At 40.4% G+C, this 20025-nt stretch overlaps 1 protein-coding gene across 6 annotated transcripts in view; it reads left to right on the plus strand.

Moving 5' to 3' along the window:
* Positions 1 to 1757: 1757 nt before the first annotated feature.
* Positions 1758 to 20025, plus strand: part of MTSS1 (MTSS I-BAR domain containing 1) — a 219972-nt gene continuing 201704 nt past the window's right edge. For all 6 annotated transcript variants that reach the window (XM_074265847.1, XM_074265864.1, XM_074265871.1 and 3 more), the window contains exon 1: positions 1758 to 2579. In XM_074265847.1, the coding sequence (XP_074121948.1) occupies positions 2508 to 2579 (72 nt within the window). In that variant the 5' untranslated portion in view covers positions 1758 to 2507. The remainder of the gene's footprint in view (positions 2580 to 20025) is intronic.

The raw sequence follows: 20025 nt of genomic DNA on the forward strand, positions 1-20025 counted from the left end.
GGAGTGTATTTATATATATATATGCATACATGACTCCAATTTTATAGCTGAGAAAACTAGGGCACAGATTGTTGCCTATTCGAGATCACACATTTAGTGTGTAAGGCTGGATTTGAACTCAAGTCTTGGTGACTTCAAGTCCAGCATGGTGAATGAGAATGATATGAAAGATTGAAGTTAGTTTGGAGGAGGTTCAGGAGAGATGATAGGGTCATCAAGTGTTTGAAAAGCTATTACAGAAAGAAGGATTAGAGGTTTTTGCTTGATCTCCTGGACCAAAATAATGAGAAAGAGTGGCAATTGCAAGGAGCCAAATTTAAGCTTTTTATAAGGAAAATTTCATAAAAATCAGAGAAATTCAAAGTGGGATTAAGCTCCATGAGGGCAGGGACCTTTTCCTTTTTGTATTTATAGTGTTTAGCACTGGTCTACCACAGGTTCTTAAGAAAAGCTTGTTGAATTTAATTAAACTATAGCTTTAGACCTCGATAGCAACTCTAAATCATTGAATAGGACCTCCCCTATCAACCCCCCCATTTTACATATAAGTTATGGCAGGCCCAGGGAAGTTGTACCTTATTTAAGTACATTTGTTAATAAATAGAACTAGAATTTCAACTAGCTGGGTCTTTGACTCTAGACAATCAGAGCAGTGGCTAAAATATATACATTGAAATCATCTTCATGAAGCGCTTTGGAGTTCCTAAAGCATTATAGAGAAATGCCCGTTATCACTATCTCTAAAATTAGTCAATATTCATCCAGCGCTTATTATGTGCCGGTCTCTGTACTAAGGCTAAGGCTGGGGGTAGAAAGGCATGGGGCAGTTCCCGTTCTCCAGCAATTCAAGCCTGCCCTCTTGGTTTTTTGATGTCCTCAAATCCCCTTCAGGGGTTGGGACTTCAGAACCACCCTCTCAATTTGTTTTGAAATGTTAAATCAATAGCTTTTCTGCACATTGATGCAACTCTATCAGGTGCAGCGTCATCATGCAGATTCTGCTTCTGTTGCCGTATATTCATGTGAATATGTATGCATATACAGCAAGCAAAGATCTGCAACACATGCATATCTGCATGCATAAAACCGCACATAACGTATATTTGCACATGTATGCAGGCACAGGTGTATGCAGGCACACACTTTATGTGTATATACACGTATACACAATGCAAACCCACTCAGTATATGTATGCATGTACGGACATAAATACACACATATATTCATATACATGCAAATCACAACAGCAAATCATATATCATAGGCAATATATAAATTCTACCATGCAAAATTTTTAACTGTATCTGGGTAGACACGGATGTATAACATGTGTGTACGTGTGTGTGCATGCACATACAATACAAATAATTTGCAATCATGACTTGTCATTGCAGTCATGACATCACAAACTAGGCCTTTTCCCTAAAGGCCGGTGCAACCTCCCGAACTGCCCAGCATGCAATTTCCCGGAGCTGGTGCATTTTACAAGGTGGTGCAGCCCAAGGTTTTGTTTTGATGTTGTTTTTTTGAAATGGGGTGTCAATTTCCTTCCCCCCGGACGGCGGGGAAGCCGAGGGACTAGTTTCGCGAACCCCCAGCCCCCACCCACCCGGCCCAGCCACAAGAGGGAGGGAGGGGGCGCCGCGCGCACACCCCGCACCTTCCAACTCCCGGCGCAGCCGCTCCCTTCCTTTGCAGGGGGAGCTCGCGCGCGCCTCCCGGGCCAACGTTCCAAACCCCGCCCGCCGGAGCAGGCGGGCAGAGCTCTGCCCAACGAGGCCCGGGCCCCTTCACCCCCGCTCGGCGGCGAGCCTCGGGAGCGCGCGCGTGCGCTTCTTGGAACGTCTGGCCGGCGGCGGAGCCGAGCCCGAGCCAGTGCTGGAGCAGGAGCTGAAGGGGCAGGAGCTGGGCTGGGGAGCGGCTGCGGAGCCGCGTGAATAAGGGGGGCGGGTTTCCAGCGCAGAGCCAGGAGAGTCCCCGGGGTTACAAAAGCCGCAGATTGCCGTAGACTTCTAGCTTGCGAACCGGTGCCGTTTCCACCCTCGAGCAAACAGCACTGGAAAAGACCTTTGGCATTACTATCCCCATTATTGATTTTTTTATTTTTGAATGGAGATGACTCCGAGTCCGAGGGTGACTGCCTGTGTAACAAGATGGGCTGTGCTGTTACCCTTGTGGGGAAGAATAGTGGCTTGATTTTCCACCTCCGGTCCTGCTTGGGGTTAGGAGCCCTCCGACGGTGCACGTAGGGGATAAGCATTCGTGGAGACCTGGGTTTTCATTTAAAAGAAATTGTAGATCCCTGATTGTTGCCTCCTTTCTCACTCTTGCGGAAGAGGCTTCGAGTCACCCCGCGGTTTCTCCCGCACCTTTTTTAAAAATCACTTTAAAAGGGCTGCAAAAGGAGCCCCGGCCGTCCCCAGCCCAGCGCTGCCGAGCCGAGCCGCAGCCGGAGGCGGCGTGGAATTGAAGCGCTCTCGCTCCTCGCTCTGCCCGAGCCGGGAAAATGGAGGCTGTGATTGAGAAGGAGTGCAGTGCTCTGGGAGGGCTCTTCCAGACCATTATCAGCGACATGAAGGTAAGAATTGGGGAGGAGGGCTGGTGGCCCGGCGCTCGCTCCCTCCCCTCCTCCACCCGCCCCCGCCGCGAGCCCTCCGCCGGGCTGGGGAATTGCATCCACGCTGTTTGACACATCCCTCCTTTCATCCTGGCACCGACCGCTCCCCACCCCCCAGATCCGTCCCATCGCCTTCCTCGGGCCACCTGCACGAGTCGGGGGGTGCGTTAGCTCCAGCCCTTCCAGGGGGGCGGCTCTGCTCGCTGCTGCTGCTGGGGGGAAGGGTGCCCCCTAACAGTCTAGGAGGGCCCACCTTCTCAGTCCAAGGGCGGTCTGAATGGGACTGCACCGGTGCCACCCGCGCCCCACCTCGGGGCCAGCGCTCGCTCTCAAGTTTTCCTATTGTCTTTGCGTTCTGGCACTTGAAAAGGACCGAGCGAGCGCGCGGATTGCCGAGGGGAGGGCCGGGCAGTCAATCACCTGCAAACCAAACCTGTATCCCGGAGGAACGGGCGCTGGCGATGGGGATGGAGGGCGGGGGAGGAGGGCGCCGACCGCGGGGTGGTGACTGGTATCACTGTCCTGGTCATTACCTGCGGTGGCTGACTTGTGGGAGGAAGGGAGAGGGGAAAAAAGCCTGCCTTTTCCTCTTTCTAGGAGGCGAGCAAATTAACTGGGTAATTAATCTGTTCCAAAGCTGTCTCTGTCTGTGTGCTGCCGGCATTCCTGCCCTCACTTTCCCTTTGGGAGTCCTGCAAAAGTTCCCAATGCGGCCTTTAATAGCCTTCTCCCTGGGGTCTCCCCCCCTTGGCGGCCTCCCCCTTCCCCCAAAAAGAGGCAAAGAGAAAGGCTTGTCTTTCTAATCAGAGTGCAAGTAGCCCAGCCCCATTTTTTTCTTTTTAAGAAAAACTACTCAAATTTTGATGTAACCACTTTAAAGGTTATCCTGTACATGAAAAGAATTGAAGGACAGTATTTTTTTTTCCTGGAAGGGACGGCAAACCTGACCTTTTTAGAGCCCATGGGGGAAAAAAAAGTGGCTCGCCAGCCATCCCTTCTCAACTCTTCCAAATAAAGCCAGCTGCAAAGGGGATGCTTAAAGGCGTAGTGGGTGGGGTGGGGTGGGTATTATTGTTGTTGGTACTATTATTTTAACTCTGTGTTTAGGATTAGTTCCTTGGCCGGGGTCCACTTTGTTTTGCCTCAACAGCTCTGGGTGGGTCGTGTTTAATTAAAAGTAGGTCTCCTGAAGAGAGTAGGCAGGTTTGGAAAGCTCTGAGGGTGCGTGGGCGTGTTAACGCGATGCCCCTCATTTGCTGCTGTTGTGCCTTCTCCAGATCAGCTTTTGTCTGAGGAAGAGTAAAGGTTTGGCCAGAGCTCATTGCAGTTAAAGGGACTTCGGGAAGGGAAATGCTGGGCTGAGGAGGCTTCTTCCCGTTCCCCGCCCAAACCAGGCTTACAACGTACCCAGGCACACTCTCCCATCCCAGCCTCAAAGCTCACACAAACCATCACCTCCAGCACCACCCCACAGGCTGCTTAGTTTTTCCCTCTTTATGGTGTCTTTAATCCTCTTCCCTCCATCTTTTTCACTATGGAAGAGAAACCCCAAGCCCGTTTGTTGGGAATTTGACTTTGCAGGGGGACTTTGTTTTCACAGAGTGATCTGCAGTGACACTCTGCTTGCTAAAAGTCATCACAGTTGCAGGATCATGGATAAGAAGAGCAAGGAGAGACTTCAGAAGTCGCTGGGTCAAATCCTTTCATTTTGTAGATTAGGAAATTCAGGCTTTGAAGTTAAGTGACATGTCCAAGGTCACAAGTGTAGAGCTGAGATTTCAACTCAACCTCTTAACTCCAAACCTACTTCACTAAGAATGATCGTTCCTTCCAAAGGCCAGCTCTACCGTTACAACCTTCTTTTGCCCTTTATAGATGTTGAAGTGTTGAGTCGTTTTTTTTAAAGTGTTTGAGGTTAATTCATCCTCCATTCTGAAGTATATGAATGTGTGTTTGTGTATATATATATATAAAACCATTTATTCATATATAAATACATAAACACACACACATATTCAATCCAAACCATTTTACTCCGTTGCCAAACCAAATGTTTATTTGAATCAGAGGGATTTTCTAATTACTGGGAGAGGGTTTTGGGATCAGTTGGTAGAGCCTGTGTTTTTACTTTTTGAAGAGATAGATGGATGGGTGTTTCCAGTCTCTCTGTAGTTTTTTAGAACCCTCTGCTTCCCTGCCCAAGCCAACCCACCACAATCTGGGAGTGTTCACATCTGGAGTTTTCCCCCTGTCTTTGTTCTTTTTAATCCAGAATCAGGGCTTGGTTCCTCCCATTCAGCAGTTCCCATCCAAAATTTCTTAGAGGGTGATTCTGTTTGAGAATTAGGTGATCTGTGCCTTTCCCCTGTTTTGTTTTTTTCCTTTTATTCCTGGAGCATCCTCCAAGCTGATCATTCCTGGGGGCTAACGTCTCATTCTTTGCTCCTGCAAGGTTCCAGTTGAACATAAAGAATCCTCTATTTCCTTCCCTTTCAGCTGTAGATTTACGGTTTGTGGTCACTGGGCTGTTTCCCTTTTGAATTTAGTAGTTTGAAGGGTTGTATAATGTTCTATACCCCCCCTCCCCATCCCTACCTCTTAGTATAGCGTTTAAAAATCGTGTTACAGTAAAAGTCTGAGGTAAGCATACCTAGGACTTAGCAAAATTTTATATTCTCATTTGACAGGGGACTAGGAATGGGAAGAAATGGGGATGTCTGATTTCCAAGTAGGTTTTGTATAAGATTTTTGTATATAGAAACACTGAGTATTTTCTTTGAGATCTCCCTTCTCCCAAGATTCCTACTTGGATTAAAGTCTAATAAATAGAAATTTAAAAGAAATTTTCCTTATTTTTAACCATATACCATAAAAATGTTGAAAGCATATAGAATATAGACTTATTAATGTTTTATAAAGAATGGCAGAAGAAATTGACTTTTTGGATCTCTAATTCAGCCTGTTTAATGACCTGCTTTGTTATTTTTTCCCTTTTTTCCTTTCTTTTTTTCTCCTACAATATGTTTATAACGCCTCTAATCTCCCTTCTCTTTAAACTTTGAAGGACAAGCATTGGCCCCTTGGAAAAGCAATGAAAATGGTTTCTAACCCACTAGTGGGCAAATGTGACAACCCAGATGATTGTAGAACAGATAGACAGGTTTGTTTTGTTTTTTTAAAGAAAAAAATTATGAGTGCTTTCTGATTTGGGAGAGAGTTAGGAAAAGAAAATCATTAAGCAGTGGCTTCCATGTCATTCTTCTCTCCAAACATGTATGGCAATACCATTAACAGTTGCACAGGAAGGGAGTAAGTTTCCTCTTTGGAGAATTGAAATGAATAATTCCAAGGTCACTGTTCTCCATTCATATAAAACTAGATAAATTTGGGGATCAGATTAAGAGAGATTCTTCCCATATTTTTGTAATAAGGTTACAGTTAAGTCTTTACTGATGAAGAAACATACTTTTTTTTTGTATGATCCCTCCTCCCCATGAGATCTAGTTGAGAGTCAGGCATTCAGCAGATACTTAATAAATGCTGGTTGCATGAATCGAATCACAAGGTTTTTTTGTGCTTTTTTTTTTAACCTGTATAATGATGTGAAGAAACATTTCATATATATATATTTCTTGGTTGAGCTAAAAGTCAAGGAGAGATGAGATGTTCATAAAATGCAGAGTTGGAAGGTGTCTTAGTGATTATCTAGGCCAACATTCTCATTTGGCAAAGAAGGAAACTGAGCAAAGGGAGATTAATGCTTTGTCCAAGGTATCTTGTAATAAATGGAACATTTGGCTTTTCTCGGAATTTGAGAGTTTTGGCCATTGGCCATTTAGTCTAACCCCCACACAGAAGGAATCCCCCAAACAGAATTTTCTTTGAAAATTATATCAGCCCATGTTACATTGGTAGATCACCACATTTGCCTTACAATGACTTGGGAATCATCTTTATTACCCTTCTAGGGTATGACACTTGTCCTTCAAAGTAATTCAAAGAGGAGAGCTGAGGTGTTAGAAACACATCCTAGGAGGAAAAAGCAAGGAAAAGGGGGAATGCAGGCTAATCATTAGACCAGAATCCTCCTTTGACAACATTCAGGACAAGTTTTCAGCCTTTTGCTCCAAGGCCTCCAAGGAGGGGGAGCACGGCACTCCTGGAGGCAGCCTTTTCCACTTTTGACAGCTGATTGCTGGATTTTGCTTGACTTGAAGCCTAAATTGGACTCTCTGAAACTTGACTAATTGCTCGTGGCTCTGCCCTTTGGGGCCATGCAAGAAAAGTCTAATCCCTGCTCCCCACATGACAGCTCTTGAAGACAGCTATCTTCTCTCCTCTCTACTAAATATCCCCAGTGGTAATTTGGCCATGATCTTTTGACTCACAATCCCAGATGTTTTGTGGGATACCCTGGGTTTTTTTTTATCCCTACGTAGACATTTCTCTTGTTCATTGAGATAGGAGGGAAAGTGAATTATGACACTGTTAGATATTAGAGATATAGTTCAGTCTAGACATTGGTCACAAAGGTTCTTGGTTGATTTAGGAGCAGGGATTTAGAAGTTGAAGGGTGACAGAACATAGAGTATTAGAACTGCAATGGACTTTAGAAGGCTTCTTCTAATCCAAAACTTCTTAAACTGAGTTCTAGCTCTTTAGAGTCTTGCAACTGAATGTGGGAGTCACAAAGTTCTGAATTAGTAAATGCTTGATTTGTATGTCTATTTTATATATCTGTGTATCCAGGATTGTGTAAAAATTTCTGGAGCAAAAAGGGGTTGTGAATGGAAAAAGTTTAAGATGCCCTACTCTAATCCAACCCCTTTGTTTTACAAACTTGGCTGGGGGATGCAATGGATAGGGACCCTGGACCCAGAGCCCAGGGAAACCTGAGTTCAAATGTGTTCTTGGATGTTTATTAGTTGTATGATCTTGGACAAGTCACATAACCTTTATTTAGCTTACTTTCCTGTAAAATGGGGATAATAGCACCTATCCTATAGAGTTGTTGTGACATGATATTTATAAAATGCTTTGTAAACCTTAAAATGCTGTGTAAATGTTAGTTATTTTTATTATTAATAGTAGTTGTCCAATCCTGGAAAAGTTATTATTATCGTTGTTAGTGAAGTAACTTAAATCCAAGTGAGAAACTGCCTGAAAATCAAACACATCGTTTTTTAAATTTTTTAACAAATTGCAACAGTAAAGAATTTGGCCATGTTCAGAAAGCTGTTAGCTAGAAGTGAGGTTGTTCTTTCAATTGAACTCTAGGTTGCTAACCTGGTTGATGTTTTTCTTCTTTCAATGATTAATTTACCTTAAAAAACAAAAGGTACAGATTGGGGGTAGGGAAGATTTACTAAAATCAAAGGCTTTTCATCACACTTATTGCTCAAGAAATAACATGTCATGTCAGAAGCTGGGTTGGGGCTGTTCCTGTCAAAATGAGAACTTTGTACAAGGTTAGGATGTTGTGTCTGGTGGTTATATAAGATGACTCAGGTGGGGTATGATGTGTCTCTCCTAAGGTTTCCACATCACCTTTTCACTGAGAGAGGGTGTCAAATTTCCAACAGAATAAGCTTTGTTGTTTAGTTCCTTACCAGCTGCCTCGTTTTCCTCTAACATTCCCTTCCTAAAATTCTGATGGGAGGAGAACTAGTAAAAGATCTCAAACTCCTTGAAGCATCTCATGACAATTTCCTCACAAGGTGGTTTCTGGAGAATTGTGTATATAATACTCTGGAGATCTCCCGAGACCCTTTTCCTAGTACTTCCTAAAAGAAATGGGAAGGGAAAAGAATAAGCATTTATATAGTGCCTGCTGTATGGCAGGTCACCTATGCTAAACACTTTACAAATATGATCTCATTTGATTTTCACAATAGCCTTTGGAGGTAGGTGCTTTTATTATCTCTAAGAGGTTGTCATACAGCTAAAAAGTGTTTGAGTCTGAATTTGAACTCAGATCTTCCTGACTTTGCCAATACTAACCATAAAATCAATGTGTTTTTTTCTCTTTCATTTCTTAACCACCACAACAAATCTTTTCTTGGAATTTGTCACTCAAAAAAAACAAAAAACAAAAAAACAGAGGACAGATAAATATCATGAGATTTTGTGTAAGGTTGTCCAGCTTGTTTAAAACAGAAAAGTCTCTCTGAAGAACAAACTCTTTGTAAATCATTGATACCAAACCTGATGTTGCCATTTCACATAGCAAATGGTGGGTGTTTAACCAGACTTTTACAGCTTCCTAAGGTTTGGTCAGTGGGGGAGGAAGGCATTGAGGGCAAAAGGTCATAAAACTAATAGCAGGGAATCGTGGGAGGGGTTTATGGTTAAAGAGCATGTGTTTTGGTAGCTTTAAAGTGGTTTAGGATTTATGTTTTTAAGACCTGTGCCATCTTTGGTGTGGAGCCTTGGAAGGAGCATCTATCAATCAACACTAGTTGGTCATCGTTTCAGAAACAGATTATTAACTATTACTAAGCTGTCAGGCAGCTCCCATGGAGTCTTTTTGAATAATGCCTGTGTGACCAATTTTTCCTTCCTCTGGTCAAACAGACTTTTCATTGCTCCTCTTAGACATCTCCTTAAAGATTTAATTCAAATATCATCTTCTATAGCTAGGATTCTTAATTTTTTTTTTTAATTTAAATTTTTTTGTGCTATGAATCCCTTTGGCAGAAGTCTGGTAGATCTGTTCTAAGAATAATGTTTTTAAATGCCTAAAAGAAAAGATATAGGATTACAAGGGAAACCAATTTTGTTGAAATACTCATACTAAAATATGTTGAAATTATTTAATATTTTAATTAAATTTTATTATATATATGTAAATAGAAACACCTCTTTCCCCCTGTAAATGAATGGACTTCAGGTTGAGAACCTGTGTTCTATAAGAAGCCATTCTTTTCTTTCTCTCTTCAATTGCTAAAGCTCTTCTTCTCAAAAGAATTTGTGTTTATTTACTTTAAATACTTATGTATATTCTGGTCATCTCTGCAGTTAGAATATAAACACATTGAGGGTAGGGATTTTGTCCATCATTTATCAGAGGTAGCTAGATAGTACCGGTCAATGGGATGCTGGCTCTGGAGGTGGGAAGACTGGGGCTCAAATTATACTTCAGATACTTCCCTTGTGATCCAGGGCAAGTCATTTAATCTCAGTTTGCCTCCATTTCTTCATCTGTAAATGGGGATGATAAATAATACCATCTATCTAGCAATATTGTTGTCAGAATCAATAAATGCTTATTGGTGGGCAGTTACATGGTACAGTGGATAGACCACTGGCTCCTGAGTCAGGAGTGTGGCGACCCTGTTAGCACCCTGGATATCTTAGAATCAGCCAGAGTTAGGATAAGCAAAAGTCTTAATTCTTGGTCTTTATTGGTATTAGTGAAGAGAGTGGACACATAGGATCTCTGCGACCTCACCCCTTCACCTCTCTCCCTGAAGTGACCCAGGCTAGTCTCACTGCACCTCCCAGTCCTTCCCACAATTCTCTGTATACACCAAACGATTGGGCCAGCACAGGATAGTGGGAAGGGCCATTTTCCAAGCATATTCTTATAGGGTATTGTCCAGTCAGTAATTAGCCTTAAGTGCTTGATTGTCCAACCTCAATGCATTGACTCAAGAGTTTCAGCCCCTTACAAGGAGGAATAGAATTCAAATTTGGTCTCAGACATTTAATAGCTGTGTGACTCTGGGAAAGTCACTTAACTCCAATTGCTTGTCCCTCCTTCAAAAAGCTTGTTGGTTGATTGTTCATCTTTATATCTTTATTTAATAATTTTTTTAATTTAGTAATTTATTTATTCATTTAGTGTTTAGTAATTTATTTAGTATATTTAGTAATAGTAACTCAGATTTGGGATTATTGTAAATCCAGACCTGGATGGGACTCTATTATTAGAGGCTGCTGAATTGAACCCTTTTATTTTAGCATCATAGATTTTAGATGCTTAAACAACCTTGGGAGTTATGTAGTCAAATCTTCTGATTTTAGCATTACAGATCTAGAATAAGAAGTTATCCTTGGGACCACTGAGGTCATTCCCTTCATTTGACAGACAGAGAAGAAGTTACATGGTATGTTCAAGGTCATCACAGTAGTACCAGAGGTGGCATTTGCACACAGATCCTTTGACTGCAGAACCAGTGTTCTGTGTTTTGGACTATTGCCTTTCCTGAAGTGATTTTAGGTTTACAAGCAGCTTTGCTCATAACAAACCTAAAAACGTGCATGCTTTACTGCCTCCAACTAAATTATTTACTTTATGAGGACAAAGATTTCATCTTCTTTTTCTTTGCATCTTATCCAAGTCCTAGTAGGATACATTAATAGCAATAGTTAGTATTTATTTATTCATTTTTATTTTTAAAAAATTATTTATTTTTTATTTATGAAATAATACAAGCATTTCCAGAACATAGTAGAATAAAAAAGATGATTGCACATGAAACTGTAAATCTATTATGTACAACTTGCTATTCTTTTAAATATATTATAAAGATATCATGTAAATTTATTTTTCTTTTTTCTTCCTTCTCCCTCAGAGTGTTACTATTAGATACAAGTATATTTGTGTCTGCACACATATACATGTACACAATACACACATGTATATACATACATATGAGATATGTACACATATACATATAAAACCATATGTACATGTATTACCTATATATACCTATAATATACAGCTCTGTAGGAAGTGCCCCAAGTAGTCCCTCTCATGGAGCTTATTTAACCCTGAGCTCTGGCTCCTTGCTTAGATGCTCCAGTTTAGCAGATCAGAGGAACCTCTGATCACCTTTGAAGCATTTATAGAATTCTCCACACTAGTTTACAAAGTACTTTACATCCATTATCTTATTTGAGCTTCACAACAAATCAGTGATGTGCAGATAGTCAAGAATTATTATCCCCATTTTACAGATGAGTAGACAAAAGCTCAGAGAGATTTAATTACTTGACTAAAGTGTACAGTCTACACAGCACACAGCCAATCAGTGGTAGAGCTGGGACTCAAACACTTCTTCTTGCTGTAATAGCTCCTTCCTAGTAATAGGGATGTCAAAAAGGAGTTATTTAATTTTTTCTAATGGGAGTTTATTGAAGAGTTAAGCAGTTTAACTCAGCCGGCAGACTGTAATTCTGGTAAGAACATATTAAATAATTAATTTGTTTCTGCTGATGTAGAAATGGTAAATGCATGGTTGGGCATTAAGGAATCCAGTTGTTTGATTGATAAGGCAGATTGGTCAAGTGGAAAGAGTCTTGGATTTGGAGTTGAGATCTGGGTTTGTTATACATATGGCACAAGCACTTCATCTCATGTGATTTTGGACAAATTATTTACTTTCCTGTGTCTCAGTTTTCTCATCTATTAAATAAAAGAGAATACCCCTTCCAGCTCTAACTCTGTGTCCTCAGATTGAGGACAGGGTAGGATGGGAGCAGGATGGAAAAGCCCAGTTTGGCTGGAAGTCTTGGAGAAGAAGGTATAAAGGTCATTTGGATCAGGAGCGGGATGATGATACTGGGATTAGGAGTTTCTGCTTGGTGGGTAATAGTGCAGTGGATAGAGTGCTGGAGTTCAAATGAGGTCTCAGGTACTTCTTAGCTGTGCAATTCTGTTTGCGTCAGTTTCCACCTCTGTCAAATGAGCTGAAAAAGGAAATGACAAACTAGTACAGTATCTCTACATGATGGAGAGAGTGAAAACAACAGAGAATTCTAATTAGGAGATGAGACTTCAGAAAGGTCACCTATGCAGGATAGAGTGGAGGTAGGAAGCTTTAACCAAAAGCTTTTCTAGAAGGGAATGAAGGCCAGAGCTGCATTGGTTGCAGCAGGAATAGATAGCATGGGACAGATACTGATCAGTTTGACAGGATGTAATTGAATGTGTGGGGGAGGGGAAGAGTACAGGATGCCGCCCAGGTTCAGGCTGGTAGTGCACTTAGGGAATTCTCAGAGGCAGGGGGCTGTACTTCTGAAGAATCTTGTATAGTTTTGGGGAGAGGAGGATCAGGTAATAACAGCTAATGGGAGATGGTTCCTGGGTCTCAGTCACCTGGTGAAAACACATCTTTGCCAAGGTCTCCGTTTTCTCCCACTCATCCACATTTCTCTGAGTTGTAGAGAGAATAAACAGAAGCACCTTTCCTTTATCTTACGGAACAGGATTTTTTTTTTTTTTTTTTTTTTTTTGAGATAAGCAGTCCAAATATTGCTGATGAATACATCTGTACCCATTGTGGCTCTAATAGCTTGCTTTTCTCCCCTAATTATGTGAATTAAATAAGTTCACCCAAAGTTCACAGGACTTCAAAGAGAACCAGTTGCCTTACCTTGAACTCTATCTTTGTATTTATGTGTTCAGACTTAGAACATTTAAAAAAAAACCCAAAAAACCCTTTTAAAATTTCATTTGGACATAGAATCCTTATGGTTGAAGCTGAGTAAGAAGGTCTATTAGAGACCTATGTTCTGAGATGACATTATCCTTCCCCCCCAAAAAAAATTCTTCCTGCATTGAAATTTGGCATCTGCATACTTGCTTAGATTTTCTAAGTGTTTTTCCACCCCCTTCTCTCCCTATTCTCTTGGTGAGTGAAAAATCAATTGAGTGCCTTTCTGTCTCTGAATTTGGAAAGCACTTTAAGCAAGTATTAGGTAGATTAGAATCACTTATCAAACTGGGGTTGAGGAGTTGGAACAGAATTGCATTCTTTGTCCAGGTCTTCTTTTCTTTCTACTCCGGAGGAGGACCTCAGTAATCTGGGGAGGAAGTGGAAGCCAGACCCTGTCTCTGGTCAGTGGATGAGATAGAACTTTATTCTTAGTTTACTACCAACCCTTCTCTTAGACCACACTAGCTTCTTTAGGTTCTAGCTAGATTCTGTGAGCATAGTGCTGTTTAATTACTGACCTTGCTTTGTGTTACCATTTCAATTAAAATATTGTAAAGACAACTTTGAAAGACAGAGAAATTCTGATTAATATACGGTAACCAGAAGACATGACTTCAGAGGATTCATGACATGACATGCTCCCTTTCTCCTGAATGTAGACTGACTTATTTTATTCTTTTGGACATGACCAATTGGAGGAATTTGTTTTGCTTGATGACACATGTTATAAAAGGGGATTTATGTTTCTTCCTTTCACGGTTTTGGGATTGGGGGAGGGGAGATAGGAAGGAGAGAATGCAGATTTTAAAATAATATGAAAAAAAAAAGTCATTGACAATTAAAATAGCCCTCTCCCCGAATAAGGTAGCTTTATTTTTTAGAACTTGTAGTGTAGCAACTGGGAAATACAAAAGTTAGAAGTATATATTTTCCCTGGGCTCAGAGCAACATTTACCTGTAGTCAGGGTTTATTTGCATATGCTTTTCTCTATTTGCAAGTTCTATTTCTGTCTGTAAAGAGGAAGTAGATGTGATGATGTAATAAGGCATTGATAAATTTGTTTTAATGCTTTCCATGGAAGAAGTGGTTTTTAAGGACAAAGGCTCTATTTCACTGAATGACTACTCTTCCCTTTCTCTCTCCCTCTCTCTCAGAATTTATTTTATTTTTAATTTGTAGAATAAAACAAATATTTCCATAAAGATGATTGCACTTGAAATAGCAAATCTACTATGTACAACTTGCTGTTCCTTTTAAACATATAATGATCTTGTCTCCTCTTGGACATTCTTGGGCCCACTACCCTATTCAGGACTCTTACCTGATTTAGTCTGTTAAAGATAGATTATTGATCATGTTTGTCCCTTCAGTGACTTCACTGCATTAATTTGACATTCAAGGCCCTCTGTGTTCTAGAACCAATTTATCTTTTAACAATTTTATCTACTGAGGCTTCCTTTCTCATACTTACCTATATATTCCTGCCAAGCCTGGACAATTTTTGTCATCTAAATATGGTTGGCATTTTTTAGGTTGGCTTACTCTACTTTCTTTGCCTGGAAGACCTGCAGTTTAGTTGGCTGAGGTCCCATCTGCCCAAATCTAGGTCAGAGAGTTTTTCTTTTACAAAAAAATCTTCCTTTCTACCCTCATCCCTTCTCTAAATGAGAAAGGTTGTTTTTCTCTTTGGACCTCCCATTTAACTTTGTTTGGAGCTGTTAGAGTACATTTTATTTGACCTTTTATTATTGTCATTTGAATGTGTATCTTATAATTCTAGATAGAGGTAGAAAAAGAACCTCAGAGGCTAACTACTTCAACTGCACACCTCCTCCCCATTTAATAGATAAACTAAGGTCTAGAGATACAAGTGCCTTATCCAAGATCTCAGAGGCAATTGGGGCCAGAGATAGGATTATCTTATGACCCCTTCACTGTGCTTCAGTTATGAGATCCTTAGTGGTAAGATTCCCACATTATAGAAAAATTGCACGTTTAACATATATTGAATTATTTGCCATCTAGGGGAGGGGGATGAATGGAACGAAGGGAAAAAATTTGGAACACAAAATTTTACTAGGGTGAATGCTGAAAATTATCCATGCATGTGTTTTGAAAATTAAAAAAAAAGATTTAATAAAAAGGATTCCTATATGAGTAGTAATAAAGATATTTCTGAGGCTGTTAAAGTACTTGGTTTAAAACAATTATGTGAGATAGGCAGAGAAAAAATTAGCTGTCCTCACTTTACAAAAAAATTGAGGCTGTTTGCCAAGAACTCCCTCTTCTTCCTTCCTCCTCCTCTTATGTTATTCAGGTATCTTCTCCTACTATCTCTTCCTTCATTCTGGTCTGACTTGACAATGGGTCCTTCTCCTTGTTAACACCAACCCCTTTACTGGCACTTTAGATTGCCCCTCCCATGTTTTCTAGAAAATTGTCCCCATATTCATTTCTTTTTTGTTCCCCTTAATAACTCCTTGTGTACTGGCTTCTTCCCTGCTGTCTACACATACTCTCATTTCTCTACCACCCTTAAATTTATTCCTCACTTGATATTGCCATCCGTTCCAGCTATTATCCTTTTATCTCATCTTCTCCTCTAAAGTCCTTGTTGAAATGAAAATACTTCCATGACTAGAAATAGTTTCCATTTCTTCATCTGAAAATTGTCTGTTCGTATCTTTTGACCATTTTATCAAATGAAGAATGGCTCGAATTCTTATAAATTTGAGTCAGTTCTCTATATATTTCAGAAATGAGGCCTTTATCAGAATCCTTAAATGTAAAAATATTTTCCCAATTTATTGCTTCCCTTCTAATCTTGTCTGCATTAGTTTTGTTGGTACAAAGACTTTTCAACTTAATATAATCAGAATTATCTATTTGGTGTTCAATAATGAATTCCAATTATTCTTTGGTCACAAATTCTGAAGGTACCTCTAATTCCCTCCTCTTACTTCCTTTGAAAGCCTCTGCAATCTGGCTTTTGACCCCATCAGTCATCTGAACCTGCTCTCCCAAAATTTCCATTTATATCAATTGCCAAATCTAATAGACTTTTCTTTGAAACTGTTAATGGAAAATAACATGGCAGAAATGAGACATTGACCAACATCTAACACCCTATACCAAGATAAGCTTGAAATGGGTATATAATTTAGACATAAAAGGTGGTATTATGAACAAATTAGGAAAACCAAGGGATAGTCTGCCTCTCAGATCTGTGGAGAAAGGAGGAATTTGTTGCCAAAAAGAACCAAAGAACATTATGCAATGCAAAATTTATAATTTTGATTACATTAAATTTAAAAGGTTTTGTGCAAACTGTTGATGGCCTTCTCCTTCTGGATAACTATCCTCTCTAGGTTTTCTTGACACTCATTTGTTCTGCTTCTGTCTAGAGTTACACAGCTTGTAAATGCCATCTGGAAACATGTCTCTCATCTTTTAGCTCCCCAAAATTATAGTAGGCCTTTTTACATAATAGCTGCTTAATAAAATCTGGACAACTTATAGTTATTAGCATTTTTTATTTCTGTATTTTTCTTCTAATTACAGTGATAAGAATAGTAGATACATTTTGTGGCATATTTTTTTCTGGGCAATTTTTATTTTATTTATACTATACTATTCCTATATTTTAATTTATACTATATTTTAACTATACTCTATTTTACCCATAGCATACCTTTGTTTCTGAGTCTCTTTCAGATTTAGACTTGGGTTCAAAAAGGCCTTGATTCAAATTCTGCCTTTGTGACTATGGGCAAATCAGTTCCATTGCTTCTAAAATGGGGATAATACCTATAGCATCAACCCCATTGGGTTATTACGAAACTCAAGTGAAATTTACATTTTTTAAACTTTCAAAAGACTATATACAAAAGTCAATAAATTCTGTATGCACATTTAAGTTCTATGCATTTCACTGAGTGGGGAAAATGGGAAGAGTGACAAGGATCTTCAAATATTTGACTGAAACATGGCTCCCACTTCTCAAACTGATCTTGAAAGGCAGCAAAGATGCAGGTGTACCAGTCCCTCACATTGGGAGAGAGTGAATTGAGATACCTGGGAAATTTTGGTTGTAGGAATAATAGAAATATTCCTGGATTATTTCTTTTGTACATCTGAATTTTGTATTCAAGCCTCTACTTGTTTTGGCCTGCCTTGTTTAATATAACTGAGCAGAGGTCATTAAGGAAGTCTTTGAATTTATTTCAATGAGCATTCATTGTTTTAAAGTGTCTGTTTACTAAACATTGAATTAACTTTGGGTTAGTGCTAGGGTAGAGCAGGATATGATTCCCTTTGACAGTAAGTGGGGGTGGCCATCCAATTGGATGGGATATGAAGAGGGCTGGTCTTTAGGACTGGATGATCAAAGACGGGGATATTTTTAGCATCTAAAGCCCTCTAGCATCTGGCTTCTATTTACCTTTCTTGCTTTAGTTGACATTATTACTTTCTGCAAACTCTCCTTTCCAGTTAATTAGATTATTAGCTGCTCCCTCAATTCAATAAACCACCTCTTACTCACCTGCATTTTGTAGGCTATTTTTCAGGCCTGGAATGCACTCCCTCTATTCATCAGCGTCTTTATCTTCCCTCAAGGCTCAGCTGCCACCTCTTCCTGGTTCCCCTTTGAAAAGTTTTCTCTACCTCCAAATATTTCCTGAGCACTTGGACTTCTTCCTTGGTATCTCTCACCTTGTAATGTATTTATCAGCACAGTTGTCAAATTGCTTTTAATAAAATATAAGCTGCTAGAAGGCAGAGATCTTGTTATTTTTACCTCTGCATTCCCAGTGAGCACTTATTAAGTTACCTACTATATGACATTATGCTTATATAGGAGGTGATATAATAAGTATTTGTTAAATTGAATTGAATATGAAATAACCAAAATGATATTCCTAGAGACTGACTACTTCAAATCATAAAAAAGTAAGGATTCTTGGGAGTATGATCTATTTAATAGGCCTTTTAAATTTTTTTTAAATTTTATTTTATTCTGAACTTATAAAACAGAAGTATTTCCATAACATGGTAGGATACAAAAAAAAAAAAAGATTGTACACATTAACTTACAAATAAATTATGTGCAACTTGTTTTTTTTAATTTTTTTTTTATTATATCATAAAGTTTTATACAAATTTTTTCTTCTTCCCTAGAGGTTTACACAATGCCTGGCACATAGTAGGCACTTAATAAATTTGTTGGTTGATTGAAATCACCAAGGATTCTAATATTACTAAATAAAAATAAGCAGATTACTAATATCAATATGGTGAAGACTATTTTTGGCGAATATAGAAGGCTAAATATTTTAGTGGATTCCAAAGTACAGGAACCTGCAATGATCAGGTATTCAAGGGATAGATAGGACAGTATACCCCTGAAGGCCATTATATGAAACTCTTCAAGTAAATAGGAAGAATGGAATGTCACTATGCAGTGTTTCATCCTTCAGAAGACCTAAAATGGGATGATGTGTACAAGGTGAGGGCTAGCCCAGTTTTGTAACAAAGGGAGTAGCTGTGTGCAAGGTGGGTAGGTCTGTTGCTCTCCCTGGGCAGCCCCATGCCTAGAGTGTTGGATTTGGAATTGGGAAGACTCTTGAGTTCCAATCCAGCCTCAGACCCGTAGCTGGGGGACCCTGTTCTCCTTGTGCAAAATGAGCTGGAGAATGGCGGTACAAACCGCTGCAGCTGCCAAATCAGATCAATATGGGATATGATAGAGAACAACACAAAACATGTATGGTCCACAGGTGTGCAAGGTGCCTGGTTGTGGAATAAGGGAAAGGGCCGGCTTAAGTTGAAATGAAACAGGAAAGAGGTCTAGAGTGGGAGCTTCTTGAGAGCAAATACTGACTGACATTTCATGCATTCTTAGTGCCTGGTGTTTAAAAATGCTTGTTCAAGGGAGATTTTAAAGATAAAGTGAGGAATTTACAACTTAGTAGGGAGTGCTGGAGAGGCGCAAAAATGTGCCTGCAAATATGTGACTGGAACTTACACATGAAGCCTTACAAGTGTTTGTGTAGATGTATATGTCCTGGTATGGTGGAAAGAACTTCAAATCGGGAGCAAAAGGGCTTGAATTGTGAGGTCTAACTAAATCTCCTAGTTTTGGGACCTTGGGAGAATTGTGTAGTTTTGCTGGACCTAATAGAACGAGGAAAGTACCAATACCACAGCTCTCCTTCCTTCCTTCGTTCCTTCGTTCTTTCGTTCCTTCGTTCTTTCGTTCCTTCGTTCTTTCGTTCCTTCGTTCTTTCGTTCCTTCGTTCTTTCGTTCCTTCGTTCTTTCGTTCTTTTCGTTCTTTCGTTCCTTCTTTCCTTCCTTCCTTCCTTCCTTCCTTCCTTCCTTCCTTCCTTCCTCTCTCTCTCCCTCCTTCCTTCCTCTCTCCCTCCCTCCCTTCCTTCCTTCCTTCCTTCCTTCCTTCCTTCCTTCCTTCCTTCCTTCCTTCCTTCCTTCCTTCCTTCCTTCCTCTCTCTCTCCCTCCTTCCTTCCTCTCTCCCTCCCTCCCTTCCTTCCTTCCTTCCTTCCTTCCTTCCTTCCTTCCTTCCTTCCTTCCTTCCTTCCTTCCTTCCTTCCTTCCTTCCTTCCTTCCTTCCTTCCTTCCTTCCTTCCTTCCTTCCTTCCTTCCTTCCTCTCTCCCTTCCTTCCTCTCTCCCTTCCTTCCTTCCTTCCTTCCTTCCTTCCTTCCTTCCTTCCTCTCTCCCTTCCTTCCTCTTTCCCTTCCTTCCTTCCTCTCTCCCTTCCTTCCTTCCTCTCTCCCTTCCTTCCTTCCTCTCCCCCTTCCTTCCTTCCTCTCTCCTTTCCCTCCCTCCCTCCTTCCCTTCTTTCCTTCTTCCCTTCCTCCCTCCCTCTCCCTCCCTCTCCCTCCCTCCTTTTCTTCCTCCCTTTCTCCTCTCTTTCCCTCCCTTCCTTCATTCCCCCTTCCTCCTTCCT

The sequence above is a fragment of the Sminthopsis crassicaudata genome, chromosome 1 (genome assembly GCF_048593235.1).
Source record: "Sminthopsis crassicaudata isolate SCR6 chromosome 1, ASM4859323v1, whole genome shotgun sequence".
NCBI classification, from domain to species: domain Eukaryota; kingdom Metazoa; phylum Chordata; class Mammalia; order Dasyuromorphia; family Dasyuridae; genus Sminthopsis; species Sminthopsis crassicaudata.